At 35.6% G+C, this 18,612-nt stretch overlaps 2 protein-coding genes across 4 annotated transcripts in view; both read left to right on the forward strand.

The window, feature by feature from the left end:
* The window catches only part of LOC134743081 (uncharacterized), a 222,626-nt gene that overhangs the window by 60,432 nt on the left and 143,582 nt on the right, over nucleotides 1–18,612 (forward strand). For all 3 annotated transcript variants that reach the window (XM_063676391.1, XM_063676390.1, XM_063676389.1), the window contains exon 4: nucleotides 17,138–17,246. In XM_063676391.1, the coding sequence (XP_063532461.1) occupies nucleotides 17,138–17,246 (109 nt within the window). The remainder of the gene's footprint in view (nucleotides 1–17,137; nucleotides 17,247–18,612) is intronic.
* LOC134743094 (sodium channel protein Nach-like) lies at nucleotides 4,629–6,184 on the forward strand. Its single transcript, XM_063676414.1, has one exon. The coding sequence runs from the start codon at nucleotides 4,726–4,728 to the stop codon at nucleotides 6,157–6,159; it is 1,434 nt and encodes a 477-aa protein (XP_063532484.1). The 5' UTR covers nucleotides 4,629–4,725; the 3' UTR covers nucleotides 6,160–6,184.

Here is an 18,612-nt window from a genome sequence, read left to right on the forward strand (position 1 = left end):
AATGAATCGATTTCGTATAACTATGTTACGACATATAATTAGAGTAATATTTTGTGTAGTATATATACTACGTATTGCGTAACTAAATGACAATTTGTCCAAGTTATTGCCTAACCAATTGTACAAATTGATACGCAACTGAAAGCCTAAACCAAACTGCCTGCAAAGTATTGTTTAAATAACACAGGCTGATGTAGTCTATGCGTTAGATATCACTTTGTACGATCTATGTTCGGTAAAACTGAATTATTGTATACAACGAGCGCCAGTTATAGTTTAATAATTCAAAACTCAGCTCCGGAGAACTAACAGCAGAGTTCTCGTCACACAATAGTTACTTAATAATCAGTACCATAACTTCCTGTCCATTTTTTGTCGTCAAATAATCTAGTTTGCCAACAAAATTTTCTGATAGACAGCTTATTGTTAGATCAGTTAGGCCTAACTTTAAAAACCGGACAAGTGAGAGTCGGACTCGCGCACGAAGGGTTCCGTACCATTACGCAAAAAACGACAAAAGAATCACGTTTGTTGTATGGGAGCTCCACTTAAATATTTATTTTATACTGTTTTTAGTATTCGTTGTTATAGCGGCAACAGAAATACATCATCTGTGAAAATTTCAACTGTCTACTATCACGCAACTAGCTATCACGGTTCATGAAATACAGCCTGATGACAGACGGACAGACAGACTGACAGACAAACAGCGGAGTCTTAGTAATAGGGTCCCGTTTTTACCCTTTGGGGACGGAACCCTAAAAACCGGCCAAGTGTTTGTCCATGCCTATGCATAATGGAGGGTTCCGTACCTTCATACATTATAAAAACCTATGCCAGCAAAAGGCCGTTTCTTCCCGGCAGTTATGCCTATTTGATATGAGAAGTTTTTTTATAAAACACTCATCCCATCAAAAACATTACATGTAAAAAGATGCATAAGTCTCGCAACTAAACGCAGTTAGGCAAAAAAACTTTGAAATGTAATGTTAAACCAACGGCCCGATTCGAACTTTAAGATACGTCAAATATTACGTCTAGATACGATATGGATTAGATATGTCAGTGTCAAAAGTGACGGTTTTGTTTGAACAAGTCGCTTATTTATTTTTTTGACGACCGGTCTGGCCTAGTGGGTAATGAGTAGTGACCCTGCCTATGAAGCCGATGGTCTTGGGTTCGAATCCCGGTAAGGGCATTTATTTGTGCAAGCACAGATTTTTGTTCCCGAGTCATGGATGTTTTTTATGTATGGATTTAAGTATTTGTATATTATTATATATCGTTGTACCCACAACACAAGCCTTCTTGAGTTTACCGTGGGACTAAAGGGGCCCACTGACTATCAGTCCGCCGGACGGTATCGGCCTGTCAGTTGTTCGAAGCTGTCTAATTTTCGTTCTAACTGACGGACCGATATCAGTGGGCCCCTTTAGTCAATTTGTGTAAGAATGTCCCTATAATATTTATTTATCCATACCGACGGTGTACAAAGAACTCGAATTCCACCGACTTGCCTATTTTAAAAGTGTATCAATATTAGATATCGTTATCTCTTAAATACCTGTAGATGTATTAAACACGTAGTGCAGTTAAAATACTGTATATAAATTGAATCATGTAACTTGGTGACAAAGTCGCCGTCGCTTGAATTCTGAACAGCAAACGACTAAATTCGAATACCCTAACAAAATTCTGCTATATTTCACTTGATTCGCTTTTGTTTAATTTAATTAATCTTTCTAAATGAATAATTTAATTTAATTTCAATATTTTACTTCATTAAAATTGTAAGAAATACGATCTAACAGGCCAATTTGAACGTGCACTGACATCAAACCGATATTAGAATGATATTGGAATCATATCGGTTACCTAGCCTAGCTGGCATTCACTAATACTTGTGCGGATTAGTCTTAGCGAAATGAGAGAAATAAATAATGATTCCAAATATTAAGTTAGCATTCAAAATCGTAAAAGTTACCTATCTGATATGTGTAAATAGTAGGTATATTTGTACCAGTTATAGTAGTAGTAGTAAAACATTATTGTACAAAAAGATACATAAAGTAGGAAAAACACACATCATTTGTACAAAGGTGAACTTATGCCTTTCAGTTATATACTGAAACCCTCCATAAAAGTAATGCCTTTGATCATGTTCTCGAAAGAAAATATATTTATCGGTTCGTAAAACCTGCAAAACGCGAAACCAACCGCTAGGGGTAAGATAATAAAATGTTGTACACACAATTATTGAATTGTTTTAAGAATATTATACTTAATTGCAGTTTATGGACTTGACTTTGTGAAGGGATGCACTGTCTGTACTTAATAGGAAACCATATTTTTTAATAAGAATCCACTGAGCCAGCCACGCGCCACAATCACGTCTTATGGTGTCATTATAAGGACCAAGTAGAGATTTTGTTCAACGAATGTTACCTTCTTTAGTCTAGGTACTAAAGTACTTTTTTAGATAAATTATGTTAAATATATTAATAACGGGTCACTCAAGTATTTTAACCGTCCGTTCGTCACCGTCAACGCAAGCTCCTGATGACACTACTCGGTACGGAGTGAAACATGTCGAGCGTTTTTCGACGAAATACGTGAGTGACCCGTTATTAATATATTTAATATATCTGTGTCTCACGGAAGTTTTGTTATAAATTATGATACTTATTGTTATAATATTTATTTCTCGATTTACTTCTACCTCTCCCTAAACAACATTATATAGTAAGTTACGTGCTCTACAACTTTGGCAGCATTAATATTCAGATCGCATAATTTTCTGTAACCTAATTAGTCGATTGTGAAATGTGTACAGATTTGGTAAGTAGGTCGCGATGACACAGAACGAGGTTTGAGCCTCTAATGACGAATTTAATTACAGATTTCACTGCTTAGACGTGATTTAAGCAGAAATGGCTCGCTAAAATCGATTATATAGAAATCGATTTCGGCTTATTTTGTTATGAATAACAAAGGCAGGGTGTAATTTTAAAAAATCCTTTTTAATAAAAAAAATCCTTACGTGCTTTCTTTGCTAGCAGAATTAATGTTTCTTAGTGTAGCTTCATAACATGTTTGGTCGTTACATATATACGTGTGTAAATCTAATACGGGCAATAAATTAAACCAGATATAGAATTTAACCGTCTAATCATTAATTAAGAAGTTTTTTTAAGTTACACTTAATTATGACCCCGTAATTATTATTTTTTTAATTTACCGAGCAGCAATGCACTGCAAACACTAAGAAGCATAAGATGACATGACATTACGAGATACGAGCTTTTTATAGTAACTGTCAACAAGCGTAGACAGTTACTTTAAAAAGCTCTTATCCCGTAACTTATTTTAATTTATTATTTTGTATGGTTAAAATTTTCATTGTATTTCTAAGCAAAATCTATCTCAATATATTTCTTAGGTCCTATGTTAACCACCGTTTAAATGTTCGCCCGTATTAAATTTACACACTGTATATATATATATATATATATAGTATATGTGTATATAATATTTGTATATATGTTATTTTTATTTGATTGGTTTTGCTCTTGTAATTGTAGCACCGCTCACAATCTCTCTGCTTAGCCTTAAGGTTGACTGGTAGAGAATGCCTTATAGCATTAAGTCCGCCTAACTGTAAGGTTTTTTTTTGTGCAATAAAGATTAAATAAATAAATCAATAAATAATTTTATTGTGTAAAAGATAAAAAAAAATATGTAACGCCGTTTGTAATATAAATTATATTGTACCTTTACTCAAATGAAGAAGTTTTAGGTGTAATGTAGTTAGTATAGGATAGAATCCTAAAAACAACGTTTGAGAATTTGAGAGGCCAGGCAATCTGTTAAGGCACCACCCGATACGACACATTAGGAAGGAAACAAAAGAACACCGGCCGTAAAGGTTTTGTGTAAATTAGTTGAACTACCCGTGCGAAGCCGGGGCGGGTCGCTAGTTATTATAATATAAGAACAACTTCTGCACACCCGTCAAGTTTGTCTTAAGACAGGTGGATTTAGTCAAAATGTAAAGACAAATACTCTGTATTTCGCAGAGCGCGTTACTCGGTGTTAAACCGTCAACCGCAGGGTGGCTGAGAGCAATGTGTCGGATTATGTACAAACAGGGATCTCCAGATTGCCAGAGGGAGATTGCCAGACAATATTATGATAGTTATGTTATGTTACAGCCTCACCTTAATATGACGTGTGACGCAATTTTTTTATGTGTGTCATAATAGAAAAACAGTCGTTACCAGCCACATTTGAAAACAGTGTCACAAAAAATAATAACAACAAGTACTTAATTGGGTTTATTTTTAAATAAGAATGCGGTAAAACCTATACACCTATATACCTTAAGTGTTGGATGCCAGAAATTATTGACGTCATAAAAAAATCAATGACTCATGAGCAATCGGCTATTATCTACTCTCTGATACGCAGGCTTTATAGAATAACACTGTATGAGCAAGTCAAGCAAGTGTAATATTAGAAACGTATCATTATTACTGTACCTAATGATATATATAATACCTTTTATAAATTATCTAGATAAGGAATAGTTTTAAGAACTTTTTGTGTTTTTATCAAAGGCTTTTAATCTTTGAATCGTCGTTGTTTTATAGCATTTATCGAAGGTATATTATGTTTTTCGGACAATGATACCGCTTACAAAACATTATCTAAATGGAAACCTTTTAGATGTGCTTTATGCGTACCTTATTTAACCAAACGACGTGGATCCCTTTGATTCATTCTCACTTCGCCGCTCACAGGAACGGCACGGTAGTAAAGCGACTGAAAATGTGGTCTAAAATAAAGGGCCACGTCGTGGTATTTTACCGACGATTTCAACATACTTGCGAACATCTGACAGTTCACGGCCCAAGTTTCTTCATGCGAAAAGATGTACATTTTATATACAGGTTAATTTACTTTATCATTTACGTCCAAGTATGGATCGTTGCGGTAGCCACGATACGTAGATACTACAACCACTACCAAGATAACACTATTCGATTTACGACGAGAACGGATTATCTAGATTGGAACACAACTTTTGCATCGATAACCCTTTGTGAAATACCCAACGTTGACAAAATTTATATGCTTAGCCAGGAAATCAATCCCGGAGATAAAGGTAAGCTTGACCGATTCATCGGGGAAATTGGATTTTTCAACGGGTTATGTCACAGCTGCTTCGCTCTCTGCGACAACGAACCTCTCTGTCCCACAGATTTTAGTCAACTAAGTCTCGCTGTTCGTTCAGAATGCAAAGATTTTTTATTAAGCTGCAAATGGAATGGAAACCCTTTCGAATGTTGCGGCAGTTTTCAGCCAATAATAACGGAGTACGGCACGTGTTATTCAATGAATAATGTGCATGGTCCTGAAAAGTTACCTGTTTACCAAACATCAAATAAAGATCGACAGGCTTCAATAGAAATTGTAGCGTCACAAGATTATGAAGCATTTCTGCACGCACCAGAAGACATTCCATTCTGGAACATGGAATACGATCGGAGGTTGACAGTTCTATATGGTGCAGAAGCTAACGTGATATACTCTATAACGAATGTCGTAAATGAACCAGAAGTTTCTTTGATATCTCCAGAAATTCGTCAATGTAGATTCCCAAATGAAGTTCCAGAAATCTATATAGCTTATAAATATTACAGTTATTCTGGTTGTATTAGCCAATGCCGTATCGATGCACAGTTAGAACTGTGCAACTGCACTCATCACTTTTCCCCTCAAATATACGAGGAACGGTATTGTGATTTGGAAGGATTGAAATGCCTATCAAACAACTTTGGGATATTGAGAAAACTAAAAGTGCCTGGGATGAATGAAACGGGCATAATTTGTGATTGTTTACCGTCTTGTGAAGAACCGGATTTCAACGTGATTGCTAAAGATTTTTTGGAGCCTGAAGAAAACGTGAGAGCGAGGAGCGCAACATTTTCTTTGAGTAACCGGCCCTATGAACGGATCACCCGGCAGGTTGCCCGCACGGCGCTTGACCTCGTAGTCGCGATTGGAAACAGCTTCGGTCTCTGTTTTGGCGGTTCTCTATTGTCTATAGTAGAAGTCGTTTATTATCTTTGCTTTAAGCGATGGAAGTATAAGAATTAAGGATTTGTGGTAGTAATGCAACACTTTATTTTAAATTTCCAAGTACAATTTTCAAAGTACGAGTTAATTAACGGCCACATGTACGTATTTTAAGAAATACAATTATCACAGTTTATATTGATTAAAATACGAACTACCTATACTCGTAGATTGTTTTAAATACTTAATTAACAAATGTTAGTAATATTTAATTATCAAAAGTACCTACTTGAATTTGAAACAGTATTATATGTAATAGTTAAACTATATTTAGCACGAAGCCTAGTTTCGATTTGCTTGGGTCATTAAGCCAATATGATTGGTAAGTAACATTTGCACTAGATAGATCCCGTCACATTTGCCTGCTAATGTTAGCAGTATTTCTGCAAAACGTAATCTAAAAAGCTGTTTCAAGCTTTGGTGACAAAGCGTAAGCGTAGTACTTACTAAAATATAATAAGGATTTAGTCGCAACACAGGATGAGCATAATATTTTTCTGGCCTTCTCTGCTTATTTTTTTTCCTATTGAACATCTGAGACTGATTTGCGAAATTTCACGTTCTTTCTGACATTTTGTTTAAAATCTGATAAAATTCCTTCCTCGCGTTAATCCCGGCATTTTGCCACGGCTCATGGGAGCATAGGGTCCGCTTGACAACTAATCCTAAGAATTGGCGTAGGCACTAGTTTTTACGAAAGCGACTGCCATCTGACCTTCCAACCCAGGGGGGGGACTAGGCCTTGTTAGGATTAGTTCGGTTTCCTCACGATGTTTTCCTTCACCGAAAAGCGACTGGTAAATATCAAATGATATTTCGTACATAAGTTCCGAAAAACTCATTAGTACGAGCCGGGGGTTTGAACCCGCGACCTCCGGATTGAAAGTCGCACGCACCAGCGCTCGCTTAACTACAATTAGATTTTTATTTTTATATCCACAGTAATCTTCTATATATACCTATAGGTAAATATAAAATGCAAGTGTCCTGACTGACTCACTGATTCATCAACGCAGAGCCGAAACTACAAACGATAGAAGGTTGAAATTTGCACACTAGGTTGCATTTATAGTGTACAAGATATAAGAAGCGATTTTGAAAAATTCAACCCCTAACGGGGTTAAAATAGGGATGATAGTTTGTATGGGGTTCAAGTTTTATTTTAAGCTAGCAATTTGAAATTTGGTAGAAAGATACACTATTAGAATACGAGAGAAAACTAATTTCAGCGTTTTTGAAAATTTATCCCTTAAGGTCTTAAAAAAGGGGTTGAAAGTTTGTATGGAGATCAAAATTTTTATCAAGCGCCGGACTTGAAACTTTGTATATGGGCATATTATTAGACTACAGGAAAAGTAATTTCAGCGTTTTTAAAAGTTCATCCTCTAAAAGGGTTAAAAAGGTGTAGAAAGTTTGAATCCATTACAAATGCTTTGAAACTTATTAGAAAGGCATTGTATAAGATTACAAACAAAAGTTATTTCAACGTTCTTAAAAATTCAACCCCTAAGGGGGTTAAAAAGGGGATGTAATTTTATATTCAAGTTTTCTTTTAAGTTAGGAAATTGAAACTTGGTAAAAGGGCATTATATTAAAATAGAGGAAAACTCATTTCACCGTTTTTTTAAAGTTTGTATTAATAAAGTTTGCATCGGGAGCGACCATTTTTTTAAGAATAGTAGGCTTGAAAATCTTCTGAAAGGGTTGAGCGATTATATCGAGAACATTTTTTTTCAGTTAGGCGCTTGAAAGTTAAAACTTCGTAGTTTGTGAATGACAAATTTCTAACAAATGATTAGGTAACCGTCCCTACTACTGATGTATCTATTGCTGCATAATGTTCTATATATGCTCATGTAGAATATATAACCACCAACATACAAATCCACGCGTACGAAGTAGCGAGCAACAGCTTGTCTTCTTATAAATGGTTAATTTGTGCTAAAATTTTCCAAATATACTTAGATAAAACAATTCTGAAATATTTTTCAAACTTACTGACATATTTTTAATTTAACAGAATAATTAAAAAAATCTTTAATGTAATATTTTTAAGGGAGTTGTTTTGACAATATCAGTTTTTAAACACCTGAGATTTATTTAATACTCGTCCCACTTTTTTTTCCAAAGGTGTTTTTCAAATTTTCGTGAGCAACAAGCGGGTCACTTCTGTGTTGTACAGTCAAGGGCATAAATATATATACATTCCCTAAATTTGTGTACGCTCTTACACCTTAGACAATAAAATCGTGTCCACATATTTTTGAGCCATTTGTCTGGATCGACATTTTTGCCTTCGACTGTTACTAAATAATAAACCTCTTATTATAATGAATATTACATAAATTAATAAAGACAATTTTAAATCTAAATGTGTTTAATTCTGAACTCAAGTTCACCCTTGTGGCAAGTAATTGGGTTTTGGCTTCACAAAGTTAGCATGTCTTAAATTACAGTGAATATTCAAAAACATACTCAAAAGTTAACATTATCTACCTATTAGAATAGTTAGCTCCTAAAAATGTATTATTTGCAAAAACTAGATATGTTTATTTTTTATTTGGGAAATTGAGAAAAAGATCAATAAATATATTTTATCAAAAAGGCGTAGTGAATTAGAAAGAAACCACTGTCTAAAAACATTAGCCTTTCGTATCCAAAGTGGGAGTGTGGGTGTACTATGTTAAGTTTCTACCTTTATACAGCGCTTTATTACATTATCAAGCTAATGGGTGAGTTTTACCATTAGGCTGTTTAGAAATGAAATAATAACGTAATTTGGATAATGCTCCATCTGTTGTTTGCTATTCTGTCACAAAAATCAATAAACAATATAGACATTATAGTAGATGTCTATAGTTCACGGTGAGGTTTAAAATTAGGTTCGTTTAGAATTAGTTCGCGACAGTGGATTTTCGAAACTGACAAACAAAATAAATTCTAGCCGAACTACACGACTCTTATTCTTGTTGCTATTCTTAATTAATGTCGTAACCCCAACAGATGTACGGGCTTTTGTCTAAGATATCGTAGTTCTATATCTAGGTAGAAACTCCACCCGAATTAGGAGCTTCGGGTGCACGAGGGGCAGAACATTGCCGGCATCTAACTTGTTAGTAAGTGCTAAGTTTCACATCTGGCGCAAGGAGTTGTCCGCTGTTTGTTATTTGTCGGATCCCTAAATGTTAGTTTAGCTATCCTGTATTTTCTTTTTCTTTAACGAGCCACAAAGTAGTGGTAACTGTATTTGTTAATGAAGTTTTCCACTCATCTGTTCGAAGATTAGCTGGATAGGGATAAGTTCGCCTTTGTACTTCCATTCATCGTCTTCCTCGCGTTGTCCCGGCATTTTGCCACGGCTCCATGGGAGCCTGGGGTCCGCTTGGCAACTAATCCCAAGAATTGGCGTAGGCACTAGTTTTTACGAAAGCGACTGCCATCTGACCGTCCAACCCAGAGGGGAAACTAGGCCTTGTCGGGATTAGTCCGGTTTCCTCACGATGTTTTCCTTCACCGAAAAGCCACTGGTAAATATCAAATGATATTTCGTACATAAGTTCCGAAAAACTCATCGGTACGAGTCGGGGTTTGAACCCGCGACCTCCGGATTGCAAGTCGCACGCTCTTACCGCTAGGCCACCAGCGCACTCAGCGCCTTTGTACTTCCATTACTGTAATTTATTTTTGTAAACCTGTGTTGTGTACAATAAAGTGATTACTACTACTACTACTGGTATTTTTATGGACAGTAACTATAAAAAACATATATGTACCGTTGTGCCCAAGTAAACATTAAAACATCAAAAAACATGTGCTACATGTCCACCAACGAGTTATTTCTTGTTTGGAGATTCCGACAATCATTTTTCTCCTGACATTGTCTTGTTACAAATTACAATGCATACTTATTATTGCATACCTATGTACAAGCCAAATTGCAAATCCAACGGCTATTTTCTTATATTTTAGGTTGTACTTGCTAATTACTATCATGTGTACCTATGCACTTTGGTTACCCTAAAGCTGCAAGAAAAATGCGTCCGATGTAATCCTGTGCTATGCAAAATGTTTTATAGCTGAGAGGTGTTTCTTGATAGAGGAAGATCTTTATGTGACAAATTGTAAGTAGGGATTGAACTTGTCAATACCTATTACGTATTCAATTATTTCGTATTTAGAATAGAATATAATTTTATTCGTAAGCACAAACAAACGAGACATTACATAATATAAAAGAAAACATAGAATAGATTAAAGTGCCACGAAATGGCCTCATCTCAGCATGTTGCTACTTGCTAGTGGCTTCCAGCGCTGAACTTCCGATGAGATCATCAAGTGTATTCAGTGGGTAATCTTGAATATGGGAGAGGTCTGAACGTGCAGTAAGAAATGAAAATAAAAATTAATTATGATCAATGACACGCAAATAGATTCCATGTAAAGCTAAGTAGTGTTAGTGATTAAAAAGCCATTAAAAATTTACAGATTTTCTAATGCAGTTCATCGTAACTTCCGCTAAGTTCCGGAGTTTGTTCGGTCGTTTGCTCCGAGTAAACTATTCATAAGTGCGGGTCGCACAACTTTTAAATTGAGCACTTTTCTTAATAGATTTCAACTTAACGCGAGAAAACAGATATCATTGTTTTCTTAAAATTATAATTGTATTTCAATCCATTTAGGTGTTTTATTATTTACAAACAATCAGGAGAAACAATTTAAGCATCTTTAAAATGTTAACATCTGAAATGTTGAGATCTGACAAATAATCTGATTTGATAGATAGATAAGCCGCACATCAAAATAAAATAGGATTAAAATATACAATACTTATATTGAAATGTTAAAAGAAATAAAATACCATTATAGATTCGAAATACCTAATATAAAATATTTAATTTAAGTATGTTACTTGATACAACACATATATAAATAACATACCTAAATGAACTAAATCAGTAAGTTACTTACCTTACCTTTGTTAGTTTCACGGCGATATAAAACACCCGAGGCCTAACTTAAGCGCATACTTTATTTTACTTTAATGACCTATTTTAGTTCTGTGACGGCGTTCCTTAAAAGTTAAAAACTGTGCCCTCAACTTAGAATTTAAACAGTGCCTAATGAACCCTCTGAGTACTTTTAATTACTTTTAAACTATAAGGTCAGAGAAGAACTTTCTTCTTGCAAAGTGCAAAGCTCGCTAAAAAGGGACACCTTTTAAAGAATGGATTGTTCTTTAAATATGCTTAAAAGCTTTGTTAAACTTGATTGTAGGTTAATATAATTTAATATTATTTCTTTTTAAGCTTTAAAATGTGTCGTGCAATCAACTTTAGGGTTACATAAAGTGGATTCAAAAACAAGGAGTGTTCAGCTAGTTAGATAGCCAGCAACACGCGTATGACCTCCTAGAAGTTGCAAGCAAGAGTTGTATACTTGTTTGCAATTGAAATATTTATTGTAAAATACATAATTATAATTAAACATACCTAAGATACTAGGTTTAAGATCCGTAGGTAAATACCTCTCTATTTTTACTCTTCTGTATAACATTTATGCCATAATATTTGTTTTCACCACGTCGGTGGCAAATAAGCATACGGCCTGTCTGATGGTAAGCGGTCGCCGTAGTCTATGGACACCTGTAGCTCCAGGGTGTCACATGCGGTTTGCCGACGTTTAAAAACGTTTTTAACGTTCATACTCACTGTACCTTTAATATCCATATTAAAAAGCTAATGCGAGTAAAACACGTAATACCCCAGAGTACGTTTCTTGGGAATACGAATAGCAAACTTGCACATTAAAAAAAGCAGATACCTCCGTATAACAGCCCTCTAGCACTAACAATACTTCAACATTTGTGTTCTCTCAACTCGACATCGTAAATCCGGACACTTGCTGCAGCCTGCATAATACATGAGCGGAAATAAAAAGGGATAGGGTTAATTTTGTATTCAGTTTTCGTTTAGGTATCGGGTTTTTTGGTATAATGGAAGTAATTATTTCTCGGAGCGAAATTGGAATAATTAATATCTATAAATCGTACAAATCACATTCATATATAATGATAGGATAAATAAATAAATAAATCGGTTGTATTTTTGTAAGAAAACCCTAGAAATAAAAGTAACAAAATAAGCAGTATACACTACCGCTCATAACTATTTAGGGACTCGTAATTTTTTCCATACAAAATCGACTTTCAGTATTATACCGCAGTCGGGTAACAGTTTTTTGTGGTATACTTTTTTTAATTTAACAGACATATAGAGCTTCAAACTGATGTGCAGAATATTCGTGTACATTATTTACCAAATGGCAAGCGTAAAATAATCCATAAATCGTGTTCCAGTACAAAATCGTTTTACTTTGTATGAACTAGTACCTAAGGTTTTTTTAAATCGTTGCATAAACTCGAAATTTTAAAGGATGTCTTTGGCAACAATTTGAGGCTCAATATATTTACCTAAATAAAAATTTAATCCAACATGTAAGAGAATCATTTACCTGCGATCGAACAGTATGATTTTGAAAATAATTTTTGTATACAATTGTATGAAGAAAATTGCGGGTGCCTAAATACTTTTGAGCGGTAGTGTATGGGTAATAACCCCGTACGGCTTTCACTTTTCGGTAAATATACACTTTCCGATCAGGGTGCGTAGCCAACATTCAATCGTTAACGCTCCGTAGCGAATGAAACGCACTCGTGTAAAAGAGTGATAGAGAGATGAATACGATACGATACGGCGCGTTAACGATTGGCACGTTGGCTACGCGCCCAGGATATTGATTAAACGCTTATTCCATTCGACAAATTATTGCCAATATAGGTAAGCCTACTTATTGCCGATTAAATATTCGCTGTATGCTTTCTAACGCTAAAGAAAAAATAAAACACTTTTTTTGTAAATGCGTGTCCTTCTTTCTCGGTTTTGAAATCACTTCATCTTATAAAAAAGTCCCCTGCCGCGTCTATATGTTCGCGATAAACTCAAAATCTACTGAACGGATTTCATACGGTTTTCACCTATCAATAGAGTGATTCTTGTGGAAGGTTTAAGTGTATAATTTGTTAAGGTTTTGTGTTACCCGTGCAAAGTCGCTAGTTAATATACAAATTGAAATCAAACATTGTAATAAAACGTTATCAAAATGATAATAAATGATTAAAGCAGAATAGCACAATGTGTATTAAAAAATGCTAAGGTGCGTTTATAAAATAACTTCAAAGGTCAATTTATTCTCCTAAGCTTTTGTTTTAACAAATAAAAATAAAAAACCGGCCAAGTGCGAGTCGGACTCGCGCACGAAGGGTTCCGTACCATTACGCAAAAAACGGCAAAAAAATCACGTTTGTTGTAGTTGTTGCCCCACTTAAATATTTATTTTATTCTGTTTTTAGTATTTGTTGTTATAGCGGTAACAGAAATACAGCATCTGTGAAAATTTCAACTGTCTAGCTATCACGGTTCATGAGATACAGCCTGGTGACAGACAAACGGACAGTGGAGTCTTAGTAATAGGGTCCCGTTTTTACCCTTTGGGTACGGAACCCTAAAAACACAGCTTAAAAACACGTTTACCTGCTATTAAATTGAGCACAGGCTTGTGGGCAAAGTTTTCACCGTAAAACTCACGTTTAGATTTATGAGGGGGATTTATTAGGAGTCGGTCGACACCTCCGATCATTATTAGTATAGAAAATGTTCCTGGTAGCTTTCATACGGAGCACGCTCATTAAGGTGCTTTAGGGTTTATTGGCAATGTAATGTTACCTACTAATTATGCAACTTTTAAACTTCCCCTGCTTGGAAAAAGCTTCCTTTATTCAAAGTCCATATTATACGATACGATTTTAAGCTAGCATGGTTATAACTTATAAATAATATGAATGAAGGGATAGGTATAGTTATCGCTATCTCTACTGAGCTCGTTCACTTACCTGTACTAACAATGGCATTCTGTTAAACAAAGCCATTATTTCTTTTGTATGAGCGCGTGGCCTTTGTGATTGGGCGCGTGGCCATTGTGTGTGAGCCTCAGGCACAAAGGCCAGCACGCGCTCACACAAAAGAAATAATGGCTTTTGTTTAACAAAATGCCATTGTTAGTATAAGTGAACGAGCTTAGTAGAGATAGCGTTAACTATACTACGGTACGTAGGGGAAGGCCGGTTAATTACGAACGCTGGGTAATCGCGAACGCAGCCGATTCACTATCATAACATGATTTCACTTATCGCCATCTTAGAAATCACGCTATCACTACTACCAAGCGACTAGCGGAGCGTGACAGGTGCACATAGGATTTAAGTTAAAACTAATTCAAATATTTGCTTACTTTCGTTGCAATTTTCCCATAAATTAAACACATTATAACTTATAAACTAATAATAGTTCTAACACGACATTTATTTGTATAAATAATTAGTAGTTGAGGATTCAATTACGAGAATTACAAACGGCCAGGCAAAACATAAACTAAAATTACATAATTCTTTTTTGTTTTATTACCTTGGTGGGTATAGGCGACCGAATTGAGTGGGTAAATTACGAACGTTCGACATTGCCCCATATAGAACAAAAATCGGCTCTGTAACTTGTTAATTAAATTAAAAGCATTTCTCTATTTGACTTTAATTCTCTATTTAAAAAAAGTAATTCTCCATTTTACGTTTTTTTAAAATAGACCCATAAAAAATGTACAGACGGGCAATCGTCTTCACTTAGCTAACCTAGTGATTTTTGCCGGGCAGTACTTATGTACGTTTTTAAAATGTATGTTTAATCCTGACCAATCTGTTGTACACATGATCTTATTTTGGGGCTAGTCTGGGTCAATTGTGAACGATCTTAACTGTCCCATTAGATGTCAGTACTTATGTACGTTTTTAAAATGTACGTTTAATCCTGACTAATCTGTTGTACACATGATCTTATTTTGGGGCTAGTCTGGGTCAATTGTGAACGATCTTAACTGTCCCATTAGATATCAGTACTTATGTACGTTTTTAAAATGTATGTTTAATCCTGACTAATCTGTTGTACACATGATCTTATTTTTGGGCTAGTCTGGGTCAATTGTGAACGATCTTAACTGTCCCATTAGATGTTCGTGATTGCCCGACCAGTGTCGGATAAACACGAATACCAAGAGGTTTTGTTTTTGTTATAAAAGTAGATAAAGAGAAAGGTGAATAAAGAGAAATTAATACTGTTGAATGTAGTAGTTAAAAAGTACGATAATTTACCTTTCAGACGAAGCTATTACAGTTAACCTACAAATACTATCTTATGATTTATTGCAAAACTCCCCTAGGTGTTCGTAATTATCCCCCCTACTTTGAGTATGCGGGCGAAATTATTAGTCAGACCAAGCTTTCGAAAAAAAACCGGCCAAGTGCGAGTCGGACTCGCGCACGAAGGGTTCCGTACCATTACGGAAAAAAACAGCAAAAAAATCACGTTTGTTGTATGGGAGCCCCATTTAAATATTTATATTATTCTGTTTTTAGTATTTGTTGTTATAGCGGCAACAGAAATACATCATCTGTGAAAATTTCAACTGTCTAGCTATCACGGTTCATGAGATACAGCCTGGTGACAGACGGACAGACGGACAGCGGAGTCTTAGTAATAGGGTCCCGTTTTTACCCTTTGGGTACGGAACCCTAAAAAACCACCCAAGAATAAATTTGGGATTAGTAGGCCAAAAGCGGACCCCGTGTTGATAAAAAAACACCACTAATTAAATTTTAAATATGTTTTAGTATATTTAATAGAATATATGTACCTATATCAATTATCAGAATTTAATTAAATCCTAAACAAATTACAAGTTGTTTGATATTAATAGGATATGGTAATATTAATACATAACTTTCCTTTTATTAAACCATTTAAATTTGTACATGAGTAAATTCAATTCGCCGAAATACTCCGATTATAACTCTCATTGAAACGTTTGGCAAACGGACCGGCTGAAAAGCCTAAAAGGCTGTTTACACGCACGTAACCAGTGAGCCGTGGAGCTTGTTTGCAAACTTTCACGGTATTACTGCGATATTATGTAGGCGTATTATTGTACATAATGTTGGTGAATTTTGAGGTAATCCACCATGTCACACGTTCCACGTTCCACGCGGCTGGCGCTTACGTCGCATAGGACCGCAATAGTATTGCAGCGCAACCGCCATAAGGTAGTACAAAGGTACTACCCGTGGACGTCACGTAATAGTATCAAACTCACGTAAAAAGCAAAAGTTTACTTGCGTTATTTCAATTAATCGTGAACCGTACCATAAGTTGTCGCTAATTGAGCTTATTCTTAGCATTTATACATTTTCTACACGTACATTTAACATAATAAAATCAATTATCAGACTCAGCCATTTCATATTATTTACTGTCTTTTGTTTGTCCTTAAAGTATTCTCATTAAATACTTGTACATCATAGTAGTTTATGTGACTGCTACATAATGAAAGGCACGCGAGTGTGGGTTTCACATTACAGAAAAACATCACATTATAATGTTTTAATTCCTAATTATGAACTACACTATTATATTGCCAGATAGATTCAAAAAATGGGGTGAAAATTTATAGTGGACCAATTTGGGGGTGAAAAAAAGGATGGATTTAAAAGCAGTTGTTAAAAAAATTAAGTTACCCAAATTACTAATTCCACGCAGACGAAGTCGCGGCCAAAAGCTAGTGTCTTTATCATGCTTTCCGTCCCTAGTGAACAAGGTTCCCAGATACACACTCTTTCACTTATTCCACTCTTTCTTGACCCTTAAAAAATTTGATAGTTCCGAACAACTGACAGGCCGATATCGTCCGGCGAAGTGGTAATCAGTGGGACCCTTTAGGCAGGGTAACAACTTCCTCTTCCGTTGACTAACAGAGGGAGCCTTGGGAGGAGCGAGTCCCACATAAACTAAAAATGTATAAAAATGACAAAAAAAGTATATAAATATATGGATTGTTCCAGTGGCAGACTTCACGACGCAGCTCTCGCAGATCTACGACCGGCACTCCTCCGAGCTGCAAGTACTCGTTGCCAATTTCCGGAAAAAGAACAGCGAGCTCAAGAAAGAGAGGTAAGTGACGACTTGGTTTGCTAATGGCTCCTCTATATACACGATGGCCCAGCGTAGGCCAGTCTAAGGAACGCAGCTCTGCGGTGGAAAGAGATAGCAATATCACTTGCTCCCTCTAACGCATAAATGCGTCCCTTGGACTGACCTATGCTGGGCCATCGTGTAGAGGAACCATAATGGACAGAACATCGAATTGCGGGCTTTTAATTGCAACGAACAAATGATAATAATATTAGAAATAGGCTATAACGCGACACTACAGTTTTTGAAAAAAACTTTACTGTTCACTAGTAAATAAAATTTGACAATAAAAACAAAATATCATAAGTAAACCCCTATCATTAATTTTATTCATTATCATTCTTCCTTTTATGAAGGTAAGTTTCTTATATTAAATTTTATATATACATTCTCACTTTCGTTACCATTCTGCTACTAGGAGGATATAACCAAACGGAGACGCCTCGTCTGTAATTTTCTGTACAAAAAAGTCTGCCGATTTTTGCGGGGGAGGGGAACGTCCAATGTATACGTAACGTAAAAATAGCCATGTCAGATAAACGTCCGTTCATACATTGTGTATGACCATTGGCCGATTATTTTCGACAGAGGGGAACGCCTGTTAATGGCTACTCCGTTTGGTTATATCCTCCTAGTTCTGCTATGATACGTAGTTTAATTTTGTAAATCGACTTACAATTGCGATGTTAAGTCTACTGGACTAGGTGCGTAGCCAACATGCCAATCGCTTACGCTCCGTAGCGATCGAAACGCAACTGTCACTGTCGCACTAATATGAAAGAGTGATAGAGAGACACTAAGCGTTTCGTTGTCGAAGCGATAGCGATTGTCACCTTGGCTAGGCCGGCTGGAGTTGCTTCAACAAGATTCTTACGAAAATAGATATAATAAAAATCAGATAATAATAAAAATATTTCATCTATATATATTTATTTATTTATACTTTATTGCACATAAAATAAGTACAAATGGTGGACTTAATGCCTTAAGGCATTCTCTACCAGTCAACCACTGGGCCAAAAAGAGACGTTTGTTGGTGCAGGCTTTGTACTGTATATATGTGTCGCAAACAACATTTTAACGATGTTTATGTTAATTAAGATGTATTTGATACATCCTACAATATTTTAACGTATTCCATAAAACAATATAATTATATAAACCAGGTACCAAAAATTACATGGTTATAAAAGTTTCCATGATTAAGTTCGCGACCTTCGCTCAGACCCTACCCGGCTTTTGCATTATACCTTTCTTCGTCCTATCTGTGTTACAAATCTATCGGCTATTTCTTGCAATCGGAAACTTTCAATAAATCCGTACCAGCCCTATTCTGTGAACTCCA

This window comes from Cydia strobilella, chromosome 7, assembly GCF_947568885.1.
Source record: "Cydia strobilella chromosome 7, ilCydStro3.1, whole genome shotgun sequence".
NCBI classification, from domain to species: domain Eukaryota; kingdom Metazoa; phylum Arthropoda; class Insecta; order Lepidoptera; family Tortricidae; genus Cydia; species Cydia strobilella.